Below are 22,822 nucleotides of genomic sequence, written 5' to 3'. Positions count from 1 at the left end.
GAGGTTTAACTATATTTCACCTGCAAAAAAAAAATAATAATAATAATTCATAAGAAATTTTCTGTAATTCTTTTCATTTTTTTCAAGAATACAACTCTGCGTGTTCATTGACAGTATCCGAAAGGCCTAAAACATATTACAAGTGAAAGTAAATATACAATCTGAAAGAAGCGATCGAGCATTTGCATTTTCCATCCACGAGGCAACGCCCACAACTCAATAATCGAAAATTCAAAAAAAAAAAAGAAAAAAACGAAAACGAGACATGGGAAAGTCTCACTATTTTACTACCCATTTTTTTTTCGAACTATTGGTGAACTTGGTTCGGCATTGTTGGAGTCTTTCTAAACGCGTGTTTTCTGCATCTTTCGAATATACTGTCGTATATCAGATCGAATTGAACTCCAGCTCTCTCTCGATTCACTATGAAAAGTATGTGATCACCGTCCACAATCTTGTAATACCTGTCGGATTAAATATCGATTATATATATTTACGAATATATCTTGTAATTTCTGAATCAAAACCGACAATTTATAGTGAAATTTATATATACATACACAGAAAATACTTGTCTTAAAAAAAATAGAGGGAAAGGGCACAAACCAGATGCCTGGTTGTAAAGGTTGACATTCCGAATCATTAACAACTAAATGACTAGGATGTTCCGCCGGAAAACGAGGGTGCGTCATAGATATCGTGTTCAGCGCTCCATCATTGTCCCACCAATCTTCATCCCTGCAAATTTTACCGGCTATTTTAAACAACTCAACAATTCAAATGTAACTAAATCGTCGAAAAGGGCAAACACAACACACACACACACACACACACACACACACACACTAACCGATAGCCTTTATAAGGAGGAGAAACATCGGGAGGGTGACTCCATTGACTCATCTGAAGAACTCGAATAAACAGCAAAGGGTGGATTCCGAGTAAGCCAGAAGGGATCGTGACACCCATTATTTTCCGAGTACGTTTAGTGGCGTAACTGAAATAATACGTATCCGGAAACGTCTGAATATGACTGTTCAATCTCATGGAGCCTTGGATAGTAAGATCCGGAAGAATCCAGTCACCGGATGCAAACGGGCCGCTCCTACCCACGAGGCAATTTACGAGGCCCCAAATTCCGATTTTCTTTCTAGACATATTGAAATGGTCGAATCCGAAATTGTAATAGGATTTCAGCCATTGTACATCGAACCAATCGTAAAGAATTACTCCAACTCGGCATAGTTGGAGTAGACATAGGGGCTTAAGTGACATTCCGTCTTCTGGCCTGTATTGAACAATACAAATAGAATCAAAGATACGAGAAAATACGATAAATACGAGTTGACGATACGAGAAATACTTACTGCATTCCATCTAAATAGGCTCGTGTTGTACCGTTGAATGCTCCGGATAACGAGGTTATGCTTAGAACCCAGTTCGGGGAAGTGTTTTCGTGTCCTTTGAAGGCCTGAAATTTTCGATTGTTTTTGCAAATTCGAAATTTATTTTTAATGTAATAATCAATAAATAATTGGTTTTCAAGATTGATTTTTTATTATTACCCTATCAGCAAGCATTTGTTGCAAGACACGAACAACTTGTGCTCCGGCCGAATGACCCACAAAGTGAATCGGGTGATCCTCATCCCATTCAGGGTAATGCCCTGCATTTTTCATTTATATATCAATCGATTTCTTTTAGGCAAATAAATAAATAAAAATTTGCAGATGAAACTTCGAACAAATCGAACCTTTGTCGTAAACTCTGCCGAATTGTGAATGCCCACATGCTTTGCTGTGTTCTTCACCATAATCAACTTGCCCTCCTTTTAGGTAATAGAACAACTCCCTAGCCCTGAATCCAAGCAACCCCCATCAAATTTTATTACAAGGACAATTCACAATCATATCGAAAAATCGTCTCATTACAACCTAAGACAAAACAAATTTGGCATTTGAACAATTGAGTTTTTAAGGGAAACACACACACACACACACACACCTGTCATATATGCTGGTTAATGAGCCTAAATCAGGCACAAGAACCCTTTCATCCTTCTTCTCTGCTCCAGCAAAATAGGACAAACCACCCAATCTCTATAAATACATGTAATAAAAATTCAATCTTTGCAATTCTTTCACAAATTAAAAAAAAAAAAATCAAGAACAAGAATTGATTGTTAATTCATACATACCCCTTTTCCAAAACCAAAGATGCCATGAACCAACACAATGGGGGGCAACCCCTCAATTGACTTATCCGAGTCAACCCTTTTCAAACCATCAGCCAAATTAGGTTTGAAAATCCAATCACTGAACGCCTGTGACAAATCCCCAGCCACAGCTGTACTAAATATGTAAAACCCATATAGCATATGCACCATAGAACTCACAAAAAGCTCCACTAATTGCAGAGATGAAATCCACCACCTCATCATTCTTTTTTTCCCCTCAAATAAAAAATAATAAATAAAAGAAATTCAAAAAATTGCCAAATCTCTGTGCCTCAGAGCCTTCTCCAAGAAAAAAACAAGAGAAGGCTCTTGATCATCAACCCCCACCCCCCAAAACAAAAACAAAATCAAACCCTCTTCAGCCGTGAAAAAAAAAATCAAGAAACAACAACCCCTCCTCTCCAAATAATGATGTAATAAAAAAATGAAAAAGATTATGTTTCTTGTAATGAAATAATGAATGGGGGTTTCTTGTTTTTAAAGCATGCAAGAAAAAGTGGAGCTTTGTTCCCACAATTTCCTCATTGCCTACCTTTCACTCGTTCGTTCACAGCAAGTCGTTCAAAATTTTTTTTTTCACAACGACCATATGATTATTTATTACCACAACATTAAATAAAAATAGAAAAAGATTGGTTTTTTATTTTAGGTCTACAGCAATTAGCTTCTCTCTCATCTCTCTGTAGAGGAGGGGTGGGGGGCCCTTTCTCTCTCTCGTTAGGAAAGGCTGGTCAAGATTGGTTGCACGTGCCTTAGTGTTAACCGCTGCCAGAGATTTTCCGATTTGTCTTGGTCCCACATAAATGACAAACGGACGATGAAATACAGGGAGGGCAGGCCCTTATTAATTAAGCACATGTCATTAGATATAATCTCCGTGATTAATGAGGGATTAAGGTGAAGGATCTTGTGTGTTTTTATGGGTATAAAGATTAGATTTTTTGTTGGTGGACTACTTAGGTAAACTAAGAATAAATGTGTGTATTTAATTAGAATATTTTATTTGGTGGGCATTTTTATATTGTTGGATAAAATATTAGTTAATATTAATTAAGATTAATTAAAGATTAATTAAGATTGAGGAAGAGGTAGGAATGTGCTGGATGAGAGCTGTAAGGTTTTTTTTTTTGTGTCAAACCAACTCTTACAACTGTCCCACCCCTTATCCAAATCATAGGATTTGTCCCTCTGTTTTTTGTTTTTTTTCTTTTTTTTCTTTTTTTTTATGATTATTATGTGGCTCCAATTCTTTATTTATTTATTTTATTTTGTATTTAAATCATCAAATAACTCGATATACCTAATTGAGCCAGCTCAATGGGCTTACAATTTATTTACCTATTGGGTCACGAGCCCAATATTGAACATCATTATCACCGAGGTCTAATCACCTTCAAATAAGGGTTTGGGCCCAACAATTTCTTAAGGTACGTCTTATTATCTGAGCAATACTATAACATGTATTCTCTGGACTATTTCTACTATCCGCACGTCTAACTTGAGCGTTAGAGGGGTTTCCGCCGGATAAAACTCCGCCTAGTTCACGTGTTTTATGATCGCAGGTATCTCAAGGTCATCAAGCTCGTGAGTCAGTGATCAACTCTGCTCTTCCAGCTCATCCTACTTCAACTCTCTAAGGTGATCTAGTTGTAGCATCATCATCATAATACACGTAATTCGAATTTGAAAAATAAGACATAACAACTTATCAACTATTAAGACAGCTTAGTAAAGAATTTATTAGTTGTTTAACATTAGTTTAGTCAAAGGGGCTATACGTTGAAGTTTGACTTAACAAAAGAAAACATCCATTGACATTCTAATTATTTTATTTGTAAACATAAAAAATAAAAATACATATCTAATTTAAAAGACAAGTGAAGACAATTATTTTGGTCTGAAAATTCACTTTGAATGTTTAGACTACGAACCTTCCAGATTACTTAGAAACTTTTATTTTGGGAAAAAGCAAAATTCGCAACATGTGACTGGTTGACTAGTTGAAGCCTTTGCCCATACAAAAATAAATACTATAAATAGTAATAAATAAATAAATAAACAAAATAAATAAATATAGTAATTTTGTATGGTTGGGAAAAGCAAACGCCGTTTATTAAATTGTGAAGCACATGCTGCATTATCATGCTATGTTAGGTTTGTGTGGTATTTATTTAACGCTTATTTCGGTGTATTATTTATTTTATTCTGTTTTATTTCCTTTTCAAGTGGGCAGTTTTATTCAATTCACATAATTTATTTTGAAAAATAAATTAATTTAATTTGTAAAAAATTAACCTAAAAATACCTCATTCTCTAATTGTTGGAACAAAAAAAATAATTTTTTTTTCAAGAATCAACAGTTAATTTTTTTTTTTAGTAGAACAACACTACTTTTGTAATTAAATGTAAGTAAATGGGCTTTTTCGATTGGCCCATTAATTTGAATCAATCGGGCCTAAAGGAAAAGTTAACCATAATTGGGCCTATTGGGTCAATAAACACTACTAACGAACTCTTCTAGAAGAAAATGGATCAGGCCCGCAATACAATCTGCAATAGTGAAAACGGAAATGCTATTCGCGGCTGCGTTTTTGCTATTCGCGGCTCATAAAAAAAAACCCCTCTCTCTCTAAACTTTCAAAACCCAAAAACCGCAAATAGCAAAAAAAAAAAAAAAAAAAATTCGAAAACGAACAAATCAAGCTCGAATAGCCATTGGGTTTCGATTTTTTGAGGTAATTTCGACTAATTTCCGTATAATATGCATTGCCCATGTCGTTTATGCAACCAATTTCATGTTTAAAGCCCCTACAAATCGAATTGTAGGGGCTTTTTTATTTTCGGCCGTAATGAACTGCACGCCCAAGTTGGGCGGCCAAAGGGTGTTCAAACGCCCGATTTGGGCGTTCGAACACCCCTTGGCCGCCCAACTTGGGCGTTGGATAGTGCAGCAGGCGCCCGGTTTGGGCGTGAACCGGGCGAGTGAACGCCCGGTCCAGGCGTTCACTCGCCCGGTTCACGCCCAAACCGGGCGTTCGAATTAATTTTTTTTTTTTTTTTTTTTTTTTTTTTTTTTTTGAATTCAATTATATTAATATAATTAATTTAAAATATGTTTTATGTTTGTAGGATGTCTAACTGGATGAAAAAATTAGGAATGGGAAAAGGAAAAGGTCCCCTGATTCGTCCTCCTGCAAATCCTATGGACCAGAATACTGCGGAACGGGAGGGCAGAACGCACAACCGTAATGTTACCAGTTCTAAACGTCGTGGGGAACGAACTGGTGCTTTTGTACAACCGCGTATGACAATTGAGGAGGAGGAGTCAGAGGCAGAGCCCGAGCAGGAGATGGATACATATATGGATCCCCACGAGGACGAGTACGATCCAGGACTACGTTTTCAGCAGAAGTATCAGTTCCCGGTGCCTGATTTGCCATCCGATGATGATGACGAGGACGGTTTGACTCCGTCTCCGCCTCCGGCTTATACAATGGCGGGTACTTCCGGTGGTTCTACTCCTGCCCCAAACCCGAGGTCCCGGCACGGTCCGAAAAAAACTCTTCCTACTCGACCGTGGAAGTTGATTGGTGAGACACCCGGTGGACCAAAATACCCTCATTTGATTCCGAGTTTTGGAGCCCATATTGCCTACGACATCTGGGAGGGAAAGGTAATACTTATTAATTTTAATAATTTTTGTTTAAAATGTTTATAGTTGATTTTTCTATTCTTAAATATCAATATATATTCAATAGGGCCGACATATGCTGAAGTTGCGGTCTCATGCGAAGTCTACTTGGTCGGGCCCCGACGACTATTATAGTGTTTCACTATTGGAGAGTACTGGGTTGTATCACTTGCGTTATTGTTCGCTCCCTCAGCACAATAACCCGTTGATAGAGGCATTTATCGAGAGGTGGCAGCCAGACACCAACAGCTTTCACATGCCGTTTGGAGAGATGACTATTACTCTCCACGATGTGCACTATATCATGCATTTGCGAGTTAGTGGAAAGCGCCCTAACGTTTGGATTGATAAGGCAGATGCGATTTATGCGGGTGCGAGAGCGTTCGGTGTCGAGCCCCCAGTTATGGAGAAGTGGTATGGAGGCGGATCCCGGTTAGATGATTTGGATAGGATGTATGGCGACGATTCTTCATTTGCTTCCGAGTTTCGGGTACGAGCATATATTGCGTACTTGCTTGGAAAGCTATTGTTTGTCGATAAGAGTGGATCGAAGGTGAAAGCAGATTTTTTCCCACTTTTAGAGCATATCGATGATTCGCGTAATCGTTCACTAAAACTGTATAATTCCGGTAGAAATCTTCTTCACACGCTGATGTTACCAAAGTTTGCCACGGACCGACTACAAAAGCAAATCCTCGACGCCTACTATTGCCAAAACACTTTGAAGCACGACGCCCCACATTCATGTTAATGTGCCAAAGACATAATAGATGAGGCACAGTCGGAAATACATTCTCTATCGCCTTTAAGAGCCCTAACTCGCGATCAGTCACGAGTGCACTAGGTAGAGTATGTGGGGGGAAAAGTCTCTTCAACCTTTGCAACACCCATGTATAATGCTCTTCATTTTCATGGCGCATAAAAACCACTCCAACAGTAAAAATTTTTCCGACCGGAGTAACACCAACAATCTCCAACAAAGGCAATTTGTACTGATTGGTTTTGTAAGTACTGTCAAGTAGTATAACGTACGGAAACTTACTTAACAATTCGACAGATAGAGGGTGAGCCCACATCAAATCGATAACTGCATGTGTCGTTTCATCTGTACGGAACCACTTGTAATAGTTATGCTCCTCAAGCAACTCAATCAAATATTGCATCACTGTACGGTCACCCCTAGCTAATCTTCTCAACTTCGCCTTTTCATTGTATATTTGTTTCGAATAAGCATCGAGACCCAAGCCATTTTTCTTCAGGTTAGCCAAAATCTTCTTGGGCGGCACATGACTTTGTGAAAGATCCTTGATAATCTTCGACTCCGCTTCATTCAATGCACTAAGCCCATGCCCAGACGTGTATATCGGATGATGATTGTGCTTCCCATATACTGTTCTGAGCTCCCATCTATCGTCCAACCGCCGGCGTCCGACCATTTGAAAACCACATTCTATTTTTTTGCTACCAGACCTTTTCGAGGACGGCTCTGCGTTACTTCCTCGAGGCTTTCCGAACAAGTCACAAGTCAGACACACTTTATTTATTTTGGGGGTACTTTTTCTAATTAATTTCACGAAAAGAGCTCTTGCAACGGACCGAGCCCAATCCACTAACTCGTCCCCCGAGTCAAACAATTGAGTTGTTGTAAAATAATCGGTATGATCAACTTCAACTCTAGACGTATTGACCTGAAAAGAAAATACGGTTTATTGAGTTGTTGTAAAATAATCGGTATTGAATAAAAAAATTATTTAAAAAAAAAAAAAAAAAAAAAAAAAAATTAAAAACGGGTTGAACCGGACGCCCAACTCGGGCGCCCAAAGTAGCGGTACACGCCCAAGTTGGGCGTGCAGTTGGCTGCCGGGCGCCCGAACCGGGCGTGGAGCTGCCAACTGCACGCCCAACTTGGGCGTGTACCGCTACTTTGGGCGCCCGAGTTGGGCGTTTGGCCATTTTTTCGACTTTTTCCGATCGAGAAGAAGAATTTTTTACCTCGCTAGGTCCGCTATCACGATCTTCATCCGACGAGCTCATTTGTTTTCGTATATCACACCAACAAGAATGATTTTTAAGCAAATTCTCTTCAAAACCTTCTTTTTCTAGAGAGATGGAATATTTTATTAATAACCGCGAATAGCAATTTTGCAACCGCGAAAAGCAAGTCCCTAGTGAAAATTACGGCCACCCCCTGAAATAAGTTTAAATTACGAAAAAAACCCATCATATTTGAGTAATTACATCCACCCCTCAACTATGCATTGTCTTACGATTTGTTCGACCCTACACCCGGTGAAAAACACCGGGTGGGTCTTCTGCTGCCATGTGTCTCTTTTTTGTATTTTATAATAGATTCCCGGCTAGGGTTTACCTTTAGGGGTTTTAGAAAAAAAAAAAAAAAAAAAGAACACGTGGCAGCAGAAGACCCACCCGGTGTTTTTCACCGAGTGTAGGGTCGAAGGAACCATTGTCTTACATGTTCATTTTTACGGTATCAAATTTACCTACTGAAGGAGTTTTTTCGTAAGAAAATACATTAATTGAGGGATGACTGTAATTACTCTAACATGTAATTTTAACTTACTTCAGAGGGTGGCCGTAATTTTACCTAACTTTTATGATTATTTTTATTTTAAATGAGCATGAGTTGTATACGTCGAAAATCTGCAATAGTATATATGTTCCAATGATGGAATATTGCAAATTGTGATCACAAATTGAATATGCATAGATTAATGGCCATGGTCAAGGAACCATCATAAGGTCCACCCTCATCAATTCATATATGATTGCATTTTCCAATAATTCTTCCTAATATCTAAATACATAAAAAACAAAAATAGAATATTGTTTGAATTAAAAAAAAAAACATTTTCATATAATGTGTGTCAACATCAATATAATGATGGTGGATGGATTAATTATGTTGCGCATATCAGACTAAATACCGTCCTAATGTCTCGAATTAGTGACCAAATAGGTCTCGATGTAAGGTGTTTATCGACATGCTACCTTATCTTTACATGTTTTCTTATATTACATTTAATGTTAACTATGGTATTAAATATAATTTTTTGTTTCAATTATAATATCCCTAATTTATAAATAGTTTAATTTGTAGCAATTTTGGGATATGAGTATCATTGAGATGCTTATTCAAAAAAATCATGAATTAATAATCATCTCCTAAATTTGATATGATCATTTACACCAATACTAAATTAAATCAAAAGGAAAATCATATACTATTTTTACTATTTTCATTTTCCAATTTACATTCTTCTAGAAGTTGTACAATCAATGGATACGATCACTAGTTAGATGGAAGGAAAAATCAAAAGAATAAAGCAAATAACTGACCCTAAAACCACCAAAATTAAAAATTGAAGGACCAAAAAGTAAATAAAAAAAAAACAAAAACAACTGCCCCCATCAAGGGCACCTCGAATTTCTTCCGGGTCCTCCATAATAAAAATAATTACCCCAAACTCTGTTAATCCCACCTCTTATATCGTAACACTTTGGATGATCGGCCAAAACTCGAAGATTCGATAAAGGGATTAAACTGTTATCCCAATCAACAACTTGTAAGTTTCTGAAATAAGATGCTTTTCCGAACCCTTGTCCTGCAAAATGGCCACTGCCCATTTGGGTTGACGTATGAGCCCCTGAAGTTCTGCTATTTACAGTTTCCCCCCCAAATTGTACCATAGTTGCACGATCCCTTAAATGTGTGAATAAAAATGATGGCCAATAACCAACTAGAATTCCATTCCCAAACTCTAGCCACCAATTTCCATGCTTAGGGTCCTGCATAATAAATAACATACAACATTGACCAAGTCAAAATTTTATATTTACCACAAATTAAGAGGGTGTTTGGCTAAGCTTATAAGATGTTAAAATGAGCTTATAAGATGTTTTAGAGCTTATAAGGTCTTCCAAAGTGTTTGGTAAATTTTTTGAAAAAGATCTTAATTTTTTTTAAAATAAGCTGTTGGAGAGCAAATAAAATCTTTTTAAATAAGTACCTCTACCCCACCTTTTTATTTAAGATCTTTTAATGAGTAAAAATAGAAAATAAGCCCATTATCCAAACACTCTAAAAAATAATCCAAAAAATAAGATGTAACATCTTATCAGCTCTTAAAACATCTTATCAGACGTAAGAGCTTATCAGCTGTTTAAAATAAGTTTAGCCAAACACCCTCTAAAACTCTTCGTATTTGAATAATTACAACTGCATCTCTCAACTATGTATTTTCTTTTAGAAAAACCCTCATTCAGTAGCTAAATTTGACACGATAAATGCGGACGTATAAGACAATATATAGTTGAGGGGCGATTGTAATTACCCAAACAAAAGGGATATTTTTGTAATTTGACAAAATAAAAACACACGTGGATGATACTTTTAGAATTATTTATAAAATAAAATTACAAAAGTGGATTGGTCAGAATATAGATATCTTTGCTTAGAAAAGAATAGTGGTAAGAATCTTAGAAAGCAAAAGATTATTGATATATGCAACATGCGCATGTTAGCTAGGTGGTGTACATGCATCATGAAAATTTTAGCCCTACACCCCCTTTTTTCCCTCTCAAAAAACAAATAAAATTAATAAAGCCTTTAATTTTCTTTTATTAAGTAATGATGAAATAAGCAATTTAATATTGAAAAATAAAATAAAATAAATAATTACCTTCCACACTAATAAGCTAATGTCAAATTGGCCGCCATTGTAGGATGAAATTGGAGAAATTGCTGCGCCAATTGCTATTCTGCTATTGGTCTGAACAAAGCCTGAGCACAGCAAATTGTAACACCCTGTTGTCTGATACGCATCACTCTGCACCCACAATGAATTAAATTAAATTAATTAGGCATTTAATTTACTAAACCAGTTTAAGTAATTAATTAATTACTAACAAGAAAGAAAAAAACTTACAGTCCAGTAGGTGAAGAATCGAGGGCGGTTGTCCCCATAAAGCTCCGGGCTAACCTATTTAAAATTATATTAATTGAATTCAAAATAATGGAGTATGATATTATTGAGAGGTAGTTGAAGATGTAATTGCAATTGCTGCTTTAATAATTTATGAATTAATGAGCTTATGAAAAATATATTTTTTTTCTCACTATTATTTAAAAACTCCTTAAATTAATTAATTTCCATGTATATAATATATAAATAAATAAATAAATACCTGCCAACCAGCTTCAATGGTGTTGAGGTCAGCGGCAAAAGAACCAGCTATAACCCAAATTTGTGACAAGCTGAATTCATACTGATTATCAACGCGTGGGGCCCACACATTTATACTAGCTTTTGCTCCATAATATTCATTTCCACTCACATACCCCACAGCATGCTGATGAACAATTAACATAATTAAGATCATTATTATAGTTAATCAAGATTTATTTAGGGTTGATAATTCTTAATTAGTTATAGTACTTATACATACCTCATGGCCAGTGGTGGAAGAATCTCTTCTAATAGGGTTTCTTGGTATTTTGCGACCGAATCTTCGGACGGAGTTCGCCCTAAAAACATCTTCCTCGCTTGTTCTTCTTATCGGAATCGTCCCTTCCGGGCAAAATTCACCCGACATTCTCCAAACCTGACAATTTTCTTCTCTCTTCGTCGTCGTCGTTTTTAATGTGTACCCTTTTGGCCTTTCCGGTGGATTCTACACTCAAATTCAAGAATGTATATTTATATAAATATATATAAATGCAATATCTAAATTAGGTTTTATAAGTAATTATTTGTACTATATATAGTGATTTTTTTTTTAATTATTTAATTGAAGTGTTTACCATTGGCTTTTGTCCTTTTAATTCAGGATGATCAAAAGCTGGCTGTTGATGAGATAACACACAATCTATAATATCACCATCAGGGCTCTGTCATTTGTATACAACAAATTAAATAAATAAGAAACAGTTAATTAACTAAAACAAAAGAAATATTAAATCAAAATAAATTAGTTGAAATTAAATTAATTAATCAAGAAAGCTTGCCTGAATTGTCTTGAGAGCAGGCTTATTGATCTTCTTGAGATGGGCTTTGATATAATTGCTCAGCTTCGTATTCGACTTTTCTCCGGGCCGGAGATTGTGACCGGTGGCGTTGAAATCGAGAGATACGACGACCGGAGAAAAGGAGGAGAGAAAGAAGAAGAAGACAAAAGATGAAATGATTGGGTAGATCTTGAACTTATACCAACTAGAATGAATATCCATTTTTAAGGAATTATATGTATATATATAAATACATATATAATTTGTGGGTCTTGTTTTCTTCTAACACAACTGTTTGTCTGTGTGTGTTTGTGTTGTCCTCTTCTTCTGTTGATCCAAATCTGGTCTATAGTTTGTGTGTATATATTTTCAGATATATATTTATATATATAATGTATGAATAAGATGTAACAAGTAATAACATGTAGAAATTATATATGTTTAGAGTTTGGCCCCCCATGTGGGGGTGGGGGTATAAATATATGGGGTTGTGACCAAGACATGCAATAATATTTATATAATAATTTATAATGAGAATTGAAGAAAAGAGGATGAGGGTTGGGGGGTGGGGGTGGGGGTGGGGGTGAGTTGTGTTTCCATTCTCCAATACAAAGACTGAAATTTTTTTAATTTTTTTTTTGTCAAAAATGTTGCAGTGTAATAAATATGTAATGTTAATATTAGTGTCTAATTAACTATATTTGTCATTTTCTTTGAGAAATAAAATTTTCAATTATTGAGTAATTAATTTAATTTTTCTTAAAAAAATGCGACACGCACACCTGATTATTTACACTGCGTGCTTATTTAAGTAAATAAAAAAGAAAAAGAAAAATCGAATTTGCTTTATGAGAGGGGACAATGTTTTGCTTTTTTGAAATGAAAAAGGCCATTTTTGTAATTATAAAACCACATGCCATGGTTTAATTATTTAGAATCAAACTTCTACAGTAATCAAACCCAATCATACCATGCGTGCACTTTGTCTTTGCTTGTGAACATAATAATATCAATTTTCAAACTATTAAAAAAATGAATAAATAAAATCAAGTGTTGTGCAAATTTTAAAATTTGTTAACCACAAAACAAAGTGGTATGAATTAAAGGATTTAGACCCCTAAAGTGCAATATTAAGCAATCATAGTGTCTTATCTACAAAGTCAGCTTTAATTTCTCAGTCAAATAAAAATTAACAAAATAAATATATTAAGGATTTATATAGGAATTTAGATGGTCCAATCCAAAGTGGATATTGTCTAAAACCATGATTGAAATGTTAATGTTTGTCTACCTAAACAATTCATCATGGCCATGGTAAATAGCTAGGTGCATATATTCATGATAATCATCATACATGTTGTTGGGGGGCCGCCACCCCCTTTATTGCATCATCATGATGCACAAGATGATGATGATGATGTTTCTCATGCAAAAATATATACACAAAGTTGATACGGTGTTCTTTCTTCTCTGTTATGCATGCACCAATATAATGATTATATTGAAGATATTAATATTAAATAACACGTTGAATTAACAATTTAAACTTTTAGTTGAGCTGATCCTTAAATATAATATCAGACATCAATATACGCTTGAAATTCTCAAAAGGATCACAAAACTACACTAATATAAAATAATTATTTTTTGTATAAAATTTTGAGAACTGCCTATATCGACACTTCTCATAAGTCATAATTATAATGCTTGTCTTAATAAGGAGAAGATTGGAAATAATTATCGTTGACTTTTGGTCACGTGAACTAAAATTGACCCACGTGGAAATACGTAGTCAAAGCAATATTTTGGGCCTTTTTGCTTGAAAGCCCAAAAATAAATGTGTCACGAAGAAACAGGCCCATTAACAATGTTGGGGGAAATACAATTTTAGCCGCTCAAGTTTACACCGATTCCATATTTGGTCATTCATATTCACAAAAAAACAAATATGGTCCCTTATGTTTAAAAAAATCAACACTTTTAGTCATTTCTGTTAATTTTTCGTTACTACCAACGGAATCAAGCGTGTGAACATCATTGCCTTAATTGACGGACTAACGGTAAATTGATGGAAATGAAAAAAAAATGTTAAAGTATTGAAATACGAGGGACCAAATATATTTTTTTGTGAACATGGTGGACCATATGTGTAATTAGTGAAAACTTGAGGGATGAAAATTGTAATTTTCCACAGAGTTTAGTAAAATGATTTTCTGAATCCATAAGAAAAAATTATCCTCAAATTAGACAGAATTATAATAATGAACAAAATTAAACTTTATTTTTTTGAATCTTGTTTAATTTGCTTAAAGTTATAAGTTATAACAAAATAAAATAATAAAATTCATTGATATTTTTACATTACAATAGTACACAACAAATCACAAAATAGAACATTGCAAATAAGGTGCTTGAACAGTAACATAAAAAAAAACTCAAAATATTAAAATAACGAATTCCATATTATATATGAAATATAATATGGGTAATAATAAAACATTAATCCACCATTTTCTTCCAGACAACCTTAAAAATCAAATTAAAGTTTGAATAATAAAAAATCTTCCGACATTCATAAATATTCATCAAGGCTTGGTCTCCAAAACAGAGAGGAGAACGCCGGCGAGTTTGGTCATCTCCTGATCGAACCGGCTAACCTCCGGCAACGAAACCTCAAACTCCTCCAGCGCGTTTCTGCAGTCGAAGAACGTGATCGACGATAAATAAGTCTTCAGCGCCGAAGTCGGATCGTTCTTCACGAACTCCACGCACTTCCCGAGGTCGAAGATTATGTTGTCGATCGCCTCCGTACACGTGGACCCGATCGACACCCTCGACTCCGGGAACAGGCTTACGGGGAGCCTCTTAGCGACGCCGGCGGCCATCGGAACCGCCGCCTTCGCCTTGACGGCGGTGGCCAGGATCGCGTTCGTCATCGCCTGCGGCCAGGTCTTGGCGCCGTTCACCATCTGGGTGCAGAGTGCTCGGGTCGGGTGGGCGGTCCGGCAGAAGGGGCTGAAGTTTCCGGCTTTGCGGGACTCGACGGCGTGTGAGCTGGCGGTGGTGGAGAGGAGGATGAATGTTGTCGCCAGGAGGGCCAGTGAGGATGAAATTACGGTGGTACCCCTTGGACTCATTTTCTCCTTTTTTTTTATTATTATTTTATTATATTTTTAAGGCTACTGCAGAAAATGAGTCGAGGCGTTAGGAATTAATGCTAATTAGATCAAAGTATTGTGATATTAGATTTGCGAGTTTAAATAAGCGGATTTATGGTTTGGCGTTTTTTTCTCATTTTCGGTTTTATTTTCTGGCTGGTGTTCTCTTGAAATGCAATTCCATTCATTGCCGTTAATAAAGCTTTCAAATACATATATTTAATTGTAAATTATTAAAATATCTAATTAATATTTTATAAATCTGTATATGTAATGGATAATCGATATATAATGCAATAAAATATGTAATGTAGTATATATGTGGTACTCTACGAATTGGATTTCTATTGTGATAATTGTGCACGTAGTATATATATGTTTTGTATTGTATCTTGTACATATGCATGCTGCAGCCAGCATGCATATATAGATAGCATGCTTAAATTTAATTATAAATTTAAAACCAATATGTATGACAATATTCAAATTACTCCAATCCGTTTATGCAATCAATAAATCATTTTTCACCTTAAGCATTTTATTTAATGAAATGAATAATGAACAATGTTAATATACATTTATTTTAAATAGCCATATATACATACTATTAAATAGCCATCCATATATCGTGACCGAACTTGAATGCAGCCCAAGATCCACGCAAAAGTTTGGCCCAAAGAGAGAAAGCCACCAAGGCCCACTAAGGTGTGCCACTTAGAAAGCAGTCCATGTCAAAAGCGACTCCTCGTAGATATGTTTGAGCGGAAGGGAGGAGCCGTCGGACACCAACGCAATAAATGCATTGACACTAGCATTTATTACCAGAATGACTTGTGACAGCCGAAAAAAAGAAGAGTTCAAGGAAATGTGCGAAAAAACTATCCGTCTAGGAATCACGAGAGGTGGCGATAACTGATTAGATGGTAATGGTTTGGGATTACCAGGAGAAGGCATAAAGGAGGCGACATGGGTGGCGGTAGGTATACCATCGCCCCAATTTTCAGGGGCCGATAAGGCTCGAACTAGAGTGTTATAAATAGGATATCTCCCTTCCTGGAAAAATGGAGTTTTTAGATATTCATACATTGGCCAATTTGTTTCTTCATAAAAAAAATATTTAAGTCCATTATTAAGATCGCTTATTGTCCTTTACTGACCTGACCATCGAAGTGTTAACTCCGACGTCAGTTCGGCTCTCCTTTATTGATATGATAGGATAATTGCCTTCCACGAGTAGACGTTTTCGCTGCCACCATATTTATTAAGTGATTCGGACGTTACACTTTTAGGATCGATTATATAGTATATACAAATAATTCTCCCGCCAGGGTTTTCTTGGCGCCATTTGCCATTCATTATTTCTCCATATATATATGGTATGCCATTCATCAAAAAATACTTCCTTGATGCAAAATTAAATTATTTATCGTTTTGAAGAATTTTTTTTTTCAAATTATTTATTACTTTAGAATTAGAATGATGCATTTATTAATAATTTTCTCAATTTCGTACTCAATAATTGATTAAAAAAATTTTAAAAAGCCAAGAAAATTGTCCATTAATCGGTTACATTACATTATTACATGGGAAGCAGAAAAAAAAATAATAATTACATAATTCCCTCTAAAAATGGATGGAAAAATAGTCAAAATACTATTTATTCATCATCCAATAATTAATCTGGACCCATATACTAAAACAATTAAATCAACAAATATATATTTACGACAGTAACTGTAACACGACCCAAAAAGACATCCCTCTTGGAGACATCATGGGAAATGAAACAACCCGAAAATAAAAATAAAAAATATATATTTATATAAAAATAAAAATAAAATTAATTAATTCTGCAAAATAACTGCCAAGCAATTGTCCACCCTCCTAGTCAAATGGCCCGCGTATTTATTGAGTGGGAAGTCGGGTCCAGCCGGTTTCATGGCTTCCTGGCAGTCGGTTCTCAAAGCCGCGCTGAGGTGAGCCGCCACGGCACCTATGTCGTTGGTTTTAAAAGCTTGTAGGCTCACCTCTAAATCATCGACAACGTTATAGAAATCGTTGTCGCAGGTCTTCATTATCTCTGCCACCGTGTCCGGATCCAAATGGCTCAGAGCCGGCTTCAAGATTGGGACCAAGTCCTTGACCCGCCTAGCCAGATCCAGCGTGGCAAGCATCGCGTTGTTCGACGCGTCGCGCCAGCTAGACGCGCCGTTCACCATCTGTGTGCAGATGCGCCTGTAGCTAGCCGTGTGGCAGAATCGGTTCACGCCGACGAATCTTCGAGCCTCCGCCTGCAGCGGAATCTGAGCGGCGCCGAGGAGAATAAGAGCAGCCGCGGCTGCAAAGAGATAGTTGAACTTTTTTGGAGCCATTGTAAATATAATTAAAAAATAAAAAAAAATACACTTTTAATATATTCTTTTTTCTTTTTTTAAATATATATATATATATTTGGCTCCTGGAGTGAGTTCTTCTATCTCTTATTTTCTCTTTTGATAATCTCTCTCGGTAATTAGAGTGCAGAATATCACGTATGATTGAGAAAATGGAGAAGTGTTGTTTAATATAATGTGGATTAATAGGTGTTTAATTAGTAATTAGGATCAATGGTTTTTCTGTTATTTCGCAGTGTTTAGTGGTTTTCCTTTCATGTTTGTTTTATTATTTTACTTCGACCACAAATATTAAATAAATTATCAAATTTTAAATATAAATATAAATATATTTAAAAATGGACACGTGTCAATTCATGATAGGTTATTTGGTTATTCTATTCTTAGATAAAAAAAAAAATATTCTTATCGACATATAATTTTAATTTTGAATATATGATAATACTGATACAACATATAAATGTAATTTTTAAAAATAAAAATTAAAAACATCTTTAATTATTTTTCAGAAATTAAAATTGGAATACGAATTAAAATGGGCTTATGTCGAAAGTTGGTATATTCCTAGCCCAATCTGAATAATTATGGGCCCAAAACAATCAATTTTAAGCCTTTTACACATTAAAACCCAATTTCATTAATCCTCTATATAAATATATGCCAGTGTTCATCATAATTACAAGAAAGCCATTAATAGAAATTCTTGTTAGGTAGTGGTTAAACACACACCAACTTGCAGTAGCAGTAAACTTCACTATCACGAGTTTACAGTTAAGTCAAACAAAAGATATTCGTTGACCAATTAAGTCTTCCATCTGCCTCAAATTGATTGTTAATTTGATCTATATTTCTTCATAAAGGATTTAATTATCCTCCAACTTACAATAATAAAAATTAAAAATTAAAAATTACTAATTTATTATTTTTAAATAAACAAATAAAAAATACTGGGAGAAAATATTTAATTTGGTGATATGATTTGACCACTTGGTTAGCTAGTAAGAAGAAGGCATGTAATGTATCATTCATGAATGTGAAATCAGATGCATGCACGTTAAAAACGGTGACTTCCCAATGCATTAATTGCTTTTCTAGATACTCGCAAGATTCTATTATATTCTGGCGAGATGCGATAAATATCGTTTTAGTTTTAGTAATACTATCTCGATTTCGGACGCGATTTTGATTATTTTGGAAAAAAGTGAATTCGGCAAAGCTTCGATCACTAAAATTGGATGTCGAGTGAGAAAAATGTACATGAATTAATGAATATTGTCTACAACTTTGATGGATCGTTATCTAAAATTCAAAATGTAACTTATTTAAGCGTAACTTTGTCATCCGACATCCAGTATATTTGACTTTTGTTAGATTCAAAAAATAACTCACAAAGCTTAAGTTTTTGTGAATTCTACCAAAATTAGACTACAAAAGGATCAAAGTCACGTTTGAATTCAAAACGATATTAATAAATTTAAAACGACATTTAATATTTCAGTAAATATGGTCCAACCAACTTATAAACCTAGTGCTAAATTGCAAATGACCAAAATACCCCTAAAAGACTATAAAACCTTGATTAATTAGTTGAGTAAAACAAAGGGGTAGGCGCAGGTTTTAACAATTTCCTCTCATGTCATCACTCATCACTGTCTAATTGACGGTCAGGATTTGTAAAACAAGAGCACAAGAACAAAAGGTCAGTTTTAAGATTTGTCATTAATCCCTTGATTATCTGGTAATTACAATTTTCCAATTTCTTTAACTAAATACTAGCTTGTCTGGTGTTTCTTGGATCATTTCACCTAATTCAGAAATTAAAGAGGGCTTAATCGTCATTATGCACATGAAACAAAATAGTTAAATTTGAAGAGACAACTGAATCTCTTACCAAGTCAACGAACAGCAAATTGCAGATTCATCCCCTTGGATTCCTGGTAAGCTCCAAAGTCAATGGATGCAAAAATCATTTGTTTCACACATCACTTTCCTACTAAGCACAAACCTTTGAACTTCACGCCCCTTATCAATTAATATTCAAACTTTTCTCCCCAAAAAATACAAAAATTCCTACTTACCCACATGTCAAAGAGTAAGTGAGCAATGTGACTCGGCGATAAGTTTTTTTAGCCTTTCGAACTCCATTTGTATCCGTCATAAATAATTTATAGCTAGTGTAATTTATATTTCTCGTGCAGTTCGCAAAAATATTGCACTAAACCCGATATTTAGTCAATGCACTTGTATTGACTAAGTGGGTTAAGACTTGTTCATTAAAAAAATAAAGGTTGATTCTCCTAGATTCTAAGCATCCAATTCTTTTAATGCAAACCAAAGAAAATTAAAGTTTGAAATATTAGCCGACTTCCAAATAAACATGCTGTCACTTTTCGACTTTGAGTTGTTAATCCTATTTTGAATTTTCTTACAACTTTTTGTTCAGAAAAAGGCAACCTAAATCGAGAATTTTAGATGCTACACTTAATTATTTACTCTGAGTGCATAGTGAGTAGTTACTTAATTAAATTTAGGGTTCAAATTCATCCAATGTAAATAACCAGGCGTAACATCCGACTCCGACTCCGCCTAAATTGTTGTTCAATAAAAAAAAAAAATTAAATAAACTAAAGGACAAACCTAATTTATTGGTCCAATATGCATAAATTAGTTGAATGTCATATCGGAAAATTCTATGCTACACCTGGTGAATATAACCAGGCACCCTAATTAATAAGATTCCAATTACGGGTTCAGTTATGGCCCAATGGGTTTTAGAAATATAATTATAAAATAAATAAAAAAGGACACATGTCAAGAAAAGAGCCACCCAGTGAAAATCACCGGGTGTAGCATCGTATTTCCCATGTCATATCCGAAATACTCAAGTTATATAAGGCAGCTCAATTAGTTTAACATTTTAGTTGTCGGGTCATAATTTATTACCTCCAGTTTCCCTGTAAACAATTCTCTACAGTTAATATGGAGATTTCTCATAACGCAGACGACTCTTATAATCAGAAGAAATTCGCACTTCCGGTGGACTCCGAGCACAAAGCCACCGAATTCCGGCTATTCTCCGCCGCCGCGCCGCACATGCGCGCGTTCCACCTCTCCTGGATATCCTTCTTCGCATGTTTCGTCTCCACCTTCGCCGCCCCGCCGCTGCTCCCCATCATCCGGGACAACCTCGACCTCACCGCCACCGACATCGGAAACGCCGGCATCGCCGCCGTCTCCGGCGCCGTCTTCGCCAGAATCGCCATGGGGACGGCGTGCGACCTGTTCGGCCCCCGCCTCGCCTCCGCCACGCTCACACTCCTCACCGCGCCGGCGGTCTACTGCACCTCCATCGCCGACTCGCCAATCTCCTTCCTCCTCGTCCGCTTCTTCACCGGCTTCTCCCTCGCCACGTTCGTCTCCACCCAGTTCTGGATGAGCTCGCTGTTCTCCGGCAGGGTCGTCGGAACCGCCAACGGCGTCGCCGGCGGGTGGGGCAACCTCGGCGGCGGCGCAACCCAGCTGATAATGCCCCTCGTCTTCGACCTCATCCAAAACATCGGCGCCACCAAATTCACAGCCTGGAGAATCGCGTTCTTCATCCCCGCGCTCTTTCAGACACTGTCGGCGTACGGCATCTTCTTCCTCGGACAGGATTTACCCGACGGAAACTACTCGGAGCTCCACAAATCCGGCGAGAAGCACAAGGACAACTTCGGCCAGGTTTTCCACCACGCCATCACGAATTACAGAGGGTGGATACTGGCGTTGACTTACGGCTACTGCTTCGGAGTTGAGCTCACCATTGACAACATCATCGCGCAGTACTTTTACGACAGGTTCAACGTGAATCTTCACACAGCTGGAATTATTGCCGCCAGTTTCGGGCTGGCGAATTTGTTCTCGAGGCCAGGTGGCGGTATGCTGTCAGATTTCATGGCGAAGAGGTTCGGAATGAGGGGAAGGCTTTGGACACTGTGGGTAGTTCAGACTTTAGGCGGAGTTTTCTGCATTATTTTAGGGCAAGTTGGATCTTTGGGTGTTTCGGTTGCGGTGATGCTCGTTTTTTCCGTTTTCGTTCAAGCCGCCTGCGGCCTCACCTTTGGCGTCGTTCCTTTCGTTTCTAGAAGGTATGTACGTGTAAGCTGTAACCTTACACGTAACCGAGCCAGCATAGAGCTAAGGGGGCCATGGCCCCCACTTCTTCATAAAACTTATCGGTTTACATATATATTTGTTATTTTTCGAGTACAATCCGAGTATTTCCGAATACGGAATAATATTTTTCATTATGAATTTGAGGTTCTGATTTTCGATGCAATTTTAAATGACGAAAATGTTTATGAAACATACGATTTTTATTTTCTAAAAACTAATATCATTACTATTATTTATGTATTTTCTTTATAGGTTACTAAGAGATTAGAAATATGGAATTTCACCAAATCCGATCAGAAAATTTTCGATTTTGGAACAAGTTTGGTTTTATTCCAATTCCCAAAATTCCCAATTTCAATTTTCCTGGAAAATTTGTGGAACGAAATTGAAATTGGTTTTTCACTTGCGGAAAGATAGGTTTTTTTTTCGAAAGTTCAAATTTTGATATGATCCGTCCGACTTCCACCCTAACTGTAGTATTTTGTGGCTCCCTTAGACAACTTTTTCAAATTCCGATCCAACCCGTTCGATTTCCACCTCTAACTTGTAGTCTTGTGGCTCCCTAATACATGTTTTAGTGTATAGTTAACATAAAATCCTGGTTCCTCGATTTCTTTTAATTTAATTAAAATTGTATTCTTAATTATAATTGCCAGGTCATTAGGCATAATATCGGGGATGACAGGTGGAGGAGGAAACGTGGGGGCGGTTCTTACGCAGGTGATATTCTTCAGAGGATCGAGATACTCGACCGAGACAGGTTTAACACTTATGGGAGTGATGATGATTTGCTGCACACTACTTATTACATTGATATATTTCCCACAATGGGGCGGAATGTTTTGTGGGCCCTCGTCTAAAGGGAAGACGACCGAGGAAGATTATTACATGTCTGAATGGAGTTCGTCGGAGAGAGAAAAGGGTTTCCATAGGGCTAGTTTGAAATTCTCGGAGAATAGTAGAAGTGAACGGGGGCGAAAGATTGGATCGGCAGCCACCCCCATTGACGGAACTCCAAATATATATGTCTGAATTTTGTAATGAAACTTCTGGAATTTATTCAATATATATGTGCATGTGTAAAGAATCTTGAGAAGGGTTATTTTAGGAGCTCAAATCCCTCTAATGTAAAGAGCATTATATTATGTATCTTCTAATGTTTTT

General features: G+C 36.4%; 6 protein-coding genes across 6 annotated transcripts; 2 read left to right on the top strand and 4 right to left on the bottom strand.

The window, feature by feature from the left end:
* Positions 1-46: 46 nt before the first annotated feature.
* On the bottom strand, positions 47-3,115 carry LOC105974601 (alpha/beta-Hydrolases superfamily protein). The gene is made up of 8 exons (XM_088818422.1): positions 2,198-3,115; positions 2,005-2,099; positions 1,754-1,857; positions 1,566-1,666; positions 1,368-1,471; positions 851-1,288; positions 607-738; positions 47-464 (listed from the first exon to the last, which is right to left on the bottom strand). The coding sequence occupies exons 1-8, from the start codon at positions 2,438-2,440 to the stop codon at positions 308-310; spliced, it is 1,374 nt and encodes a 457-aa protein (XP_088674548.1). The 5' UTR covers positions 2,441-3,115; the 3' UTR covers positions 47-307.
* Positions 3,116-4,804: 1,689 nt separating this feature from the next.
* Positions 4,805-6,678, top strand: LOC148770376 (uncharacterized). Its single transcript, XM_088818294.1, has 3 exons — positions 4,805-4,971; positions 5,366-5,909; positions 5,995-6,678. The coding sequence occupies exons 2-3, from the start codon at positions 5,367-5,369 to the stop codon at positions 6,676-6,678; spliced, it is 1,227 nt and encodes a 408-aa protein (XP_088674420.1). The 5' UTR covers positions 4,805-4,971; position 5,366.
* LOC148770375 (protein FAR-RED ELONGATED HYPOCOTYL 3-like) lies at positions 6,675-7,363 on the bottom strand. The gene is made up of 2 exons (XM_088818293.1): positions 6,804-7,363; positions 6,675-6,741 (listed from the first exon to the last, which is right to left on the bottom strand). Exons 1-2 carry the CDS (start codon positions 7,361-7,363, stop codon positions 6,675-6,677), a joined length of 627 nt encoding a protein of 208 aa, XP_088674419.1.
* Positions 7,364-9,083: 1,720 nt separating this feature from the next.
* LOC105974827 (protein neprosin) lies at positions 9,084-12,294 on the bottom strand. Its single transcript, XM_088818420.1, has 7 exons — positions 11,953-12,294; positions 11,749-11,835; positions 11,394-11,618; positions 11,133-11,297; positions 10,874-10,927; positions 10,628-10,774; positions 9,084-9,734 (listed from the first exon to the last, which is right to left on the bottom strand). The coding sequence occupies exons 1-7, from the start codon at positions 12,172-12,174 to the stop codon at positions 9,357-9,359; spliced, it is 1,278 nt and encodes a 425-aa protein (XP_088674546.1). The 5' UTR covers positions 12,175-12,294; the 3' UTR covers positions 9,084-9,356.
* Positions 12,295-14,271: 1,977 nt separating this feature from the next.
* Positions 14,272-15,179, bottom strand: LOC148770374 (uncharacterized). The gene has a single exon (XM_088818421.1). It carries the CDS (start codon positions 15,087-15,089, stop codon positions 14,538-14,540), a length of 552 nt encoding a protein of 183 aa, XP_088674547.1. The 5' UTR covers positions 15,090-15,179; the 3' UTR covers positions 14,272-14,537.
* Positions 15,180-20,393: 5,214 nt separating this feature from the next.
* LOC105974839 (high affinity nitrate transporter 2.5) lies at positions 20,394-22,805 on the top strand. The gene is made up of 2 exons (XM_088818419.1): positions 20,394-21,630; positions 22,315-22,805. The coding sequence occupies exons 1-2, from the start codon at positions 20,483-20,485 to the stop codon at positions 22,688-22,690; spliced, it is 1,524 nt and encodes a 507-aa protein (XP_088674545.1). The 5' UTR covers positions 20,394-20,482; the 3' UTR covers positions 22,691-22,805.
* The last annotated feature ends 17 nt before the right edge of the window (positions 22,806-22,822 follow it).

The sequence above is a fragment of the Erythranthe guttata genome, chromosome 5 (genome assembly GCF_056151865.1).
Source record: "Erythranthe guttata isolate IM_541 chromosome 5, IM_541, whole genome shotgun sequence".
Lineage (NCBI taxonomy): Eukaryota > Viridiplantae > Streptophyta > Magnoliopsida > Lamiales > Phrymaceae > Erythranthe > Erythranthe guttata.
The sequence above is the reverse complement of the archived record's forward strand: the minus strand, read 5'-3'. Positions and strand labels throughout refer to the sequence as shown.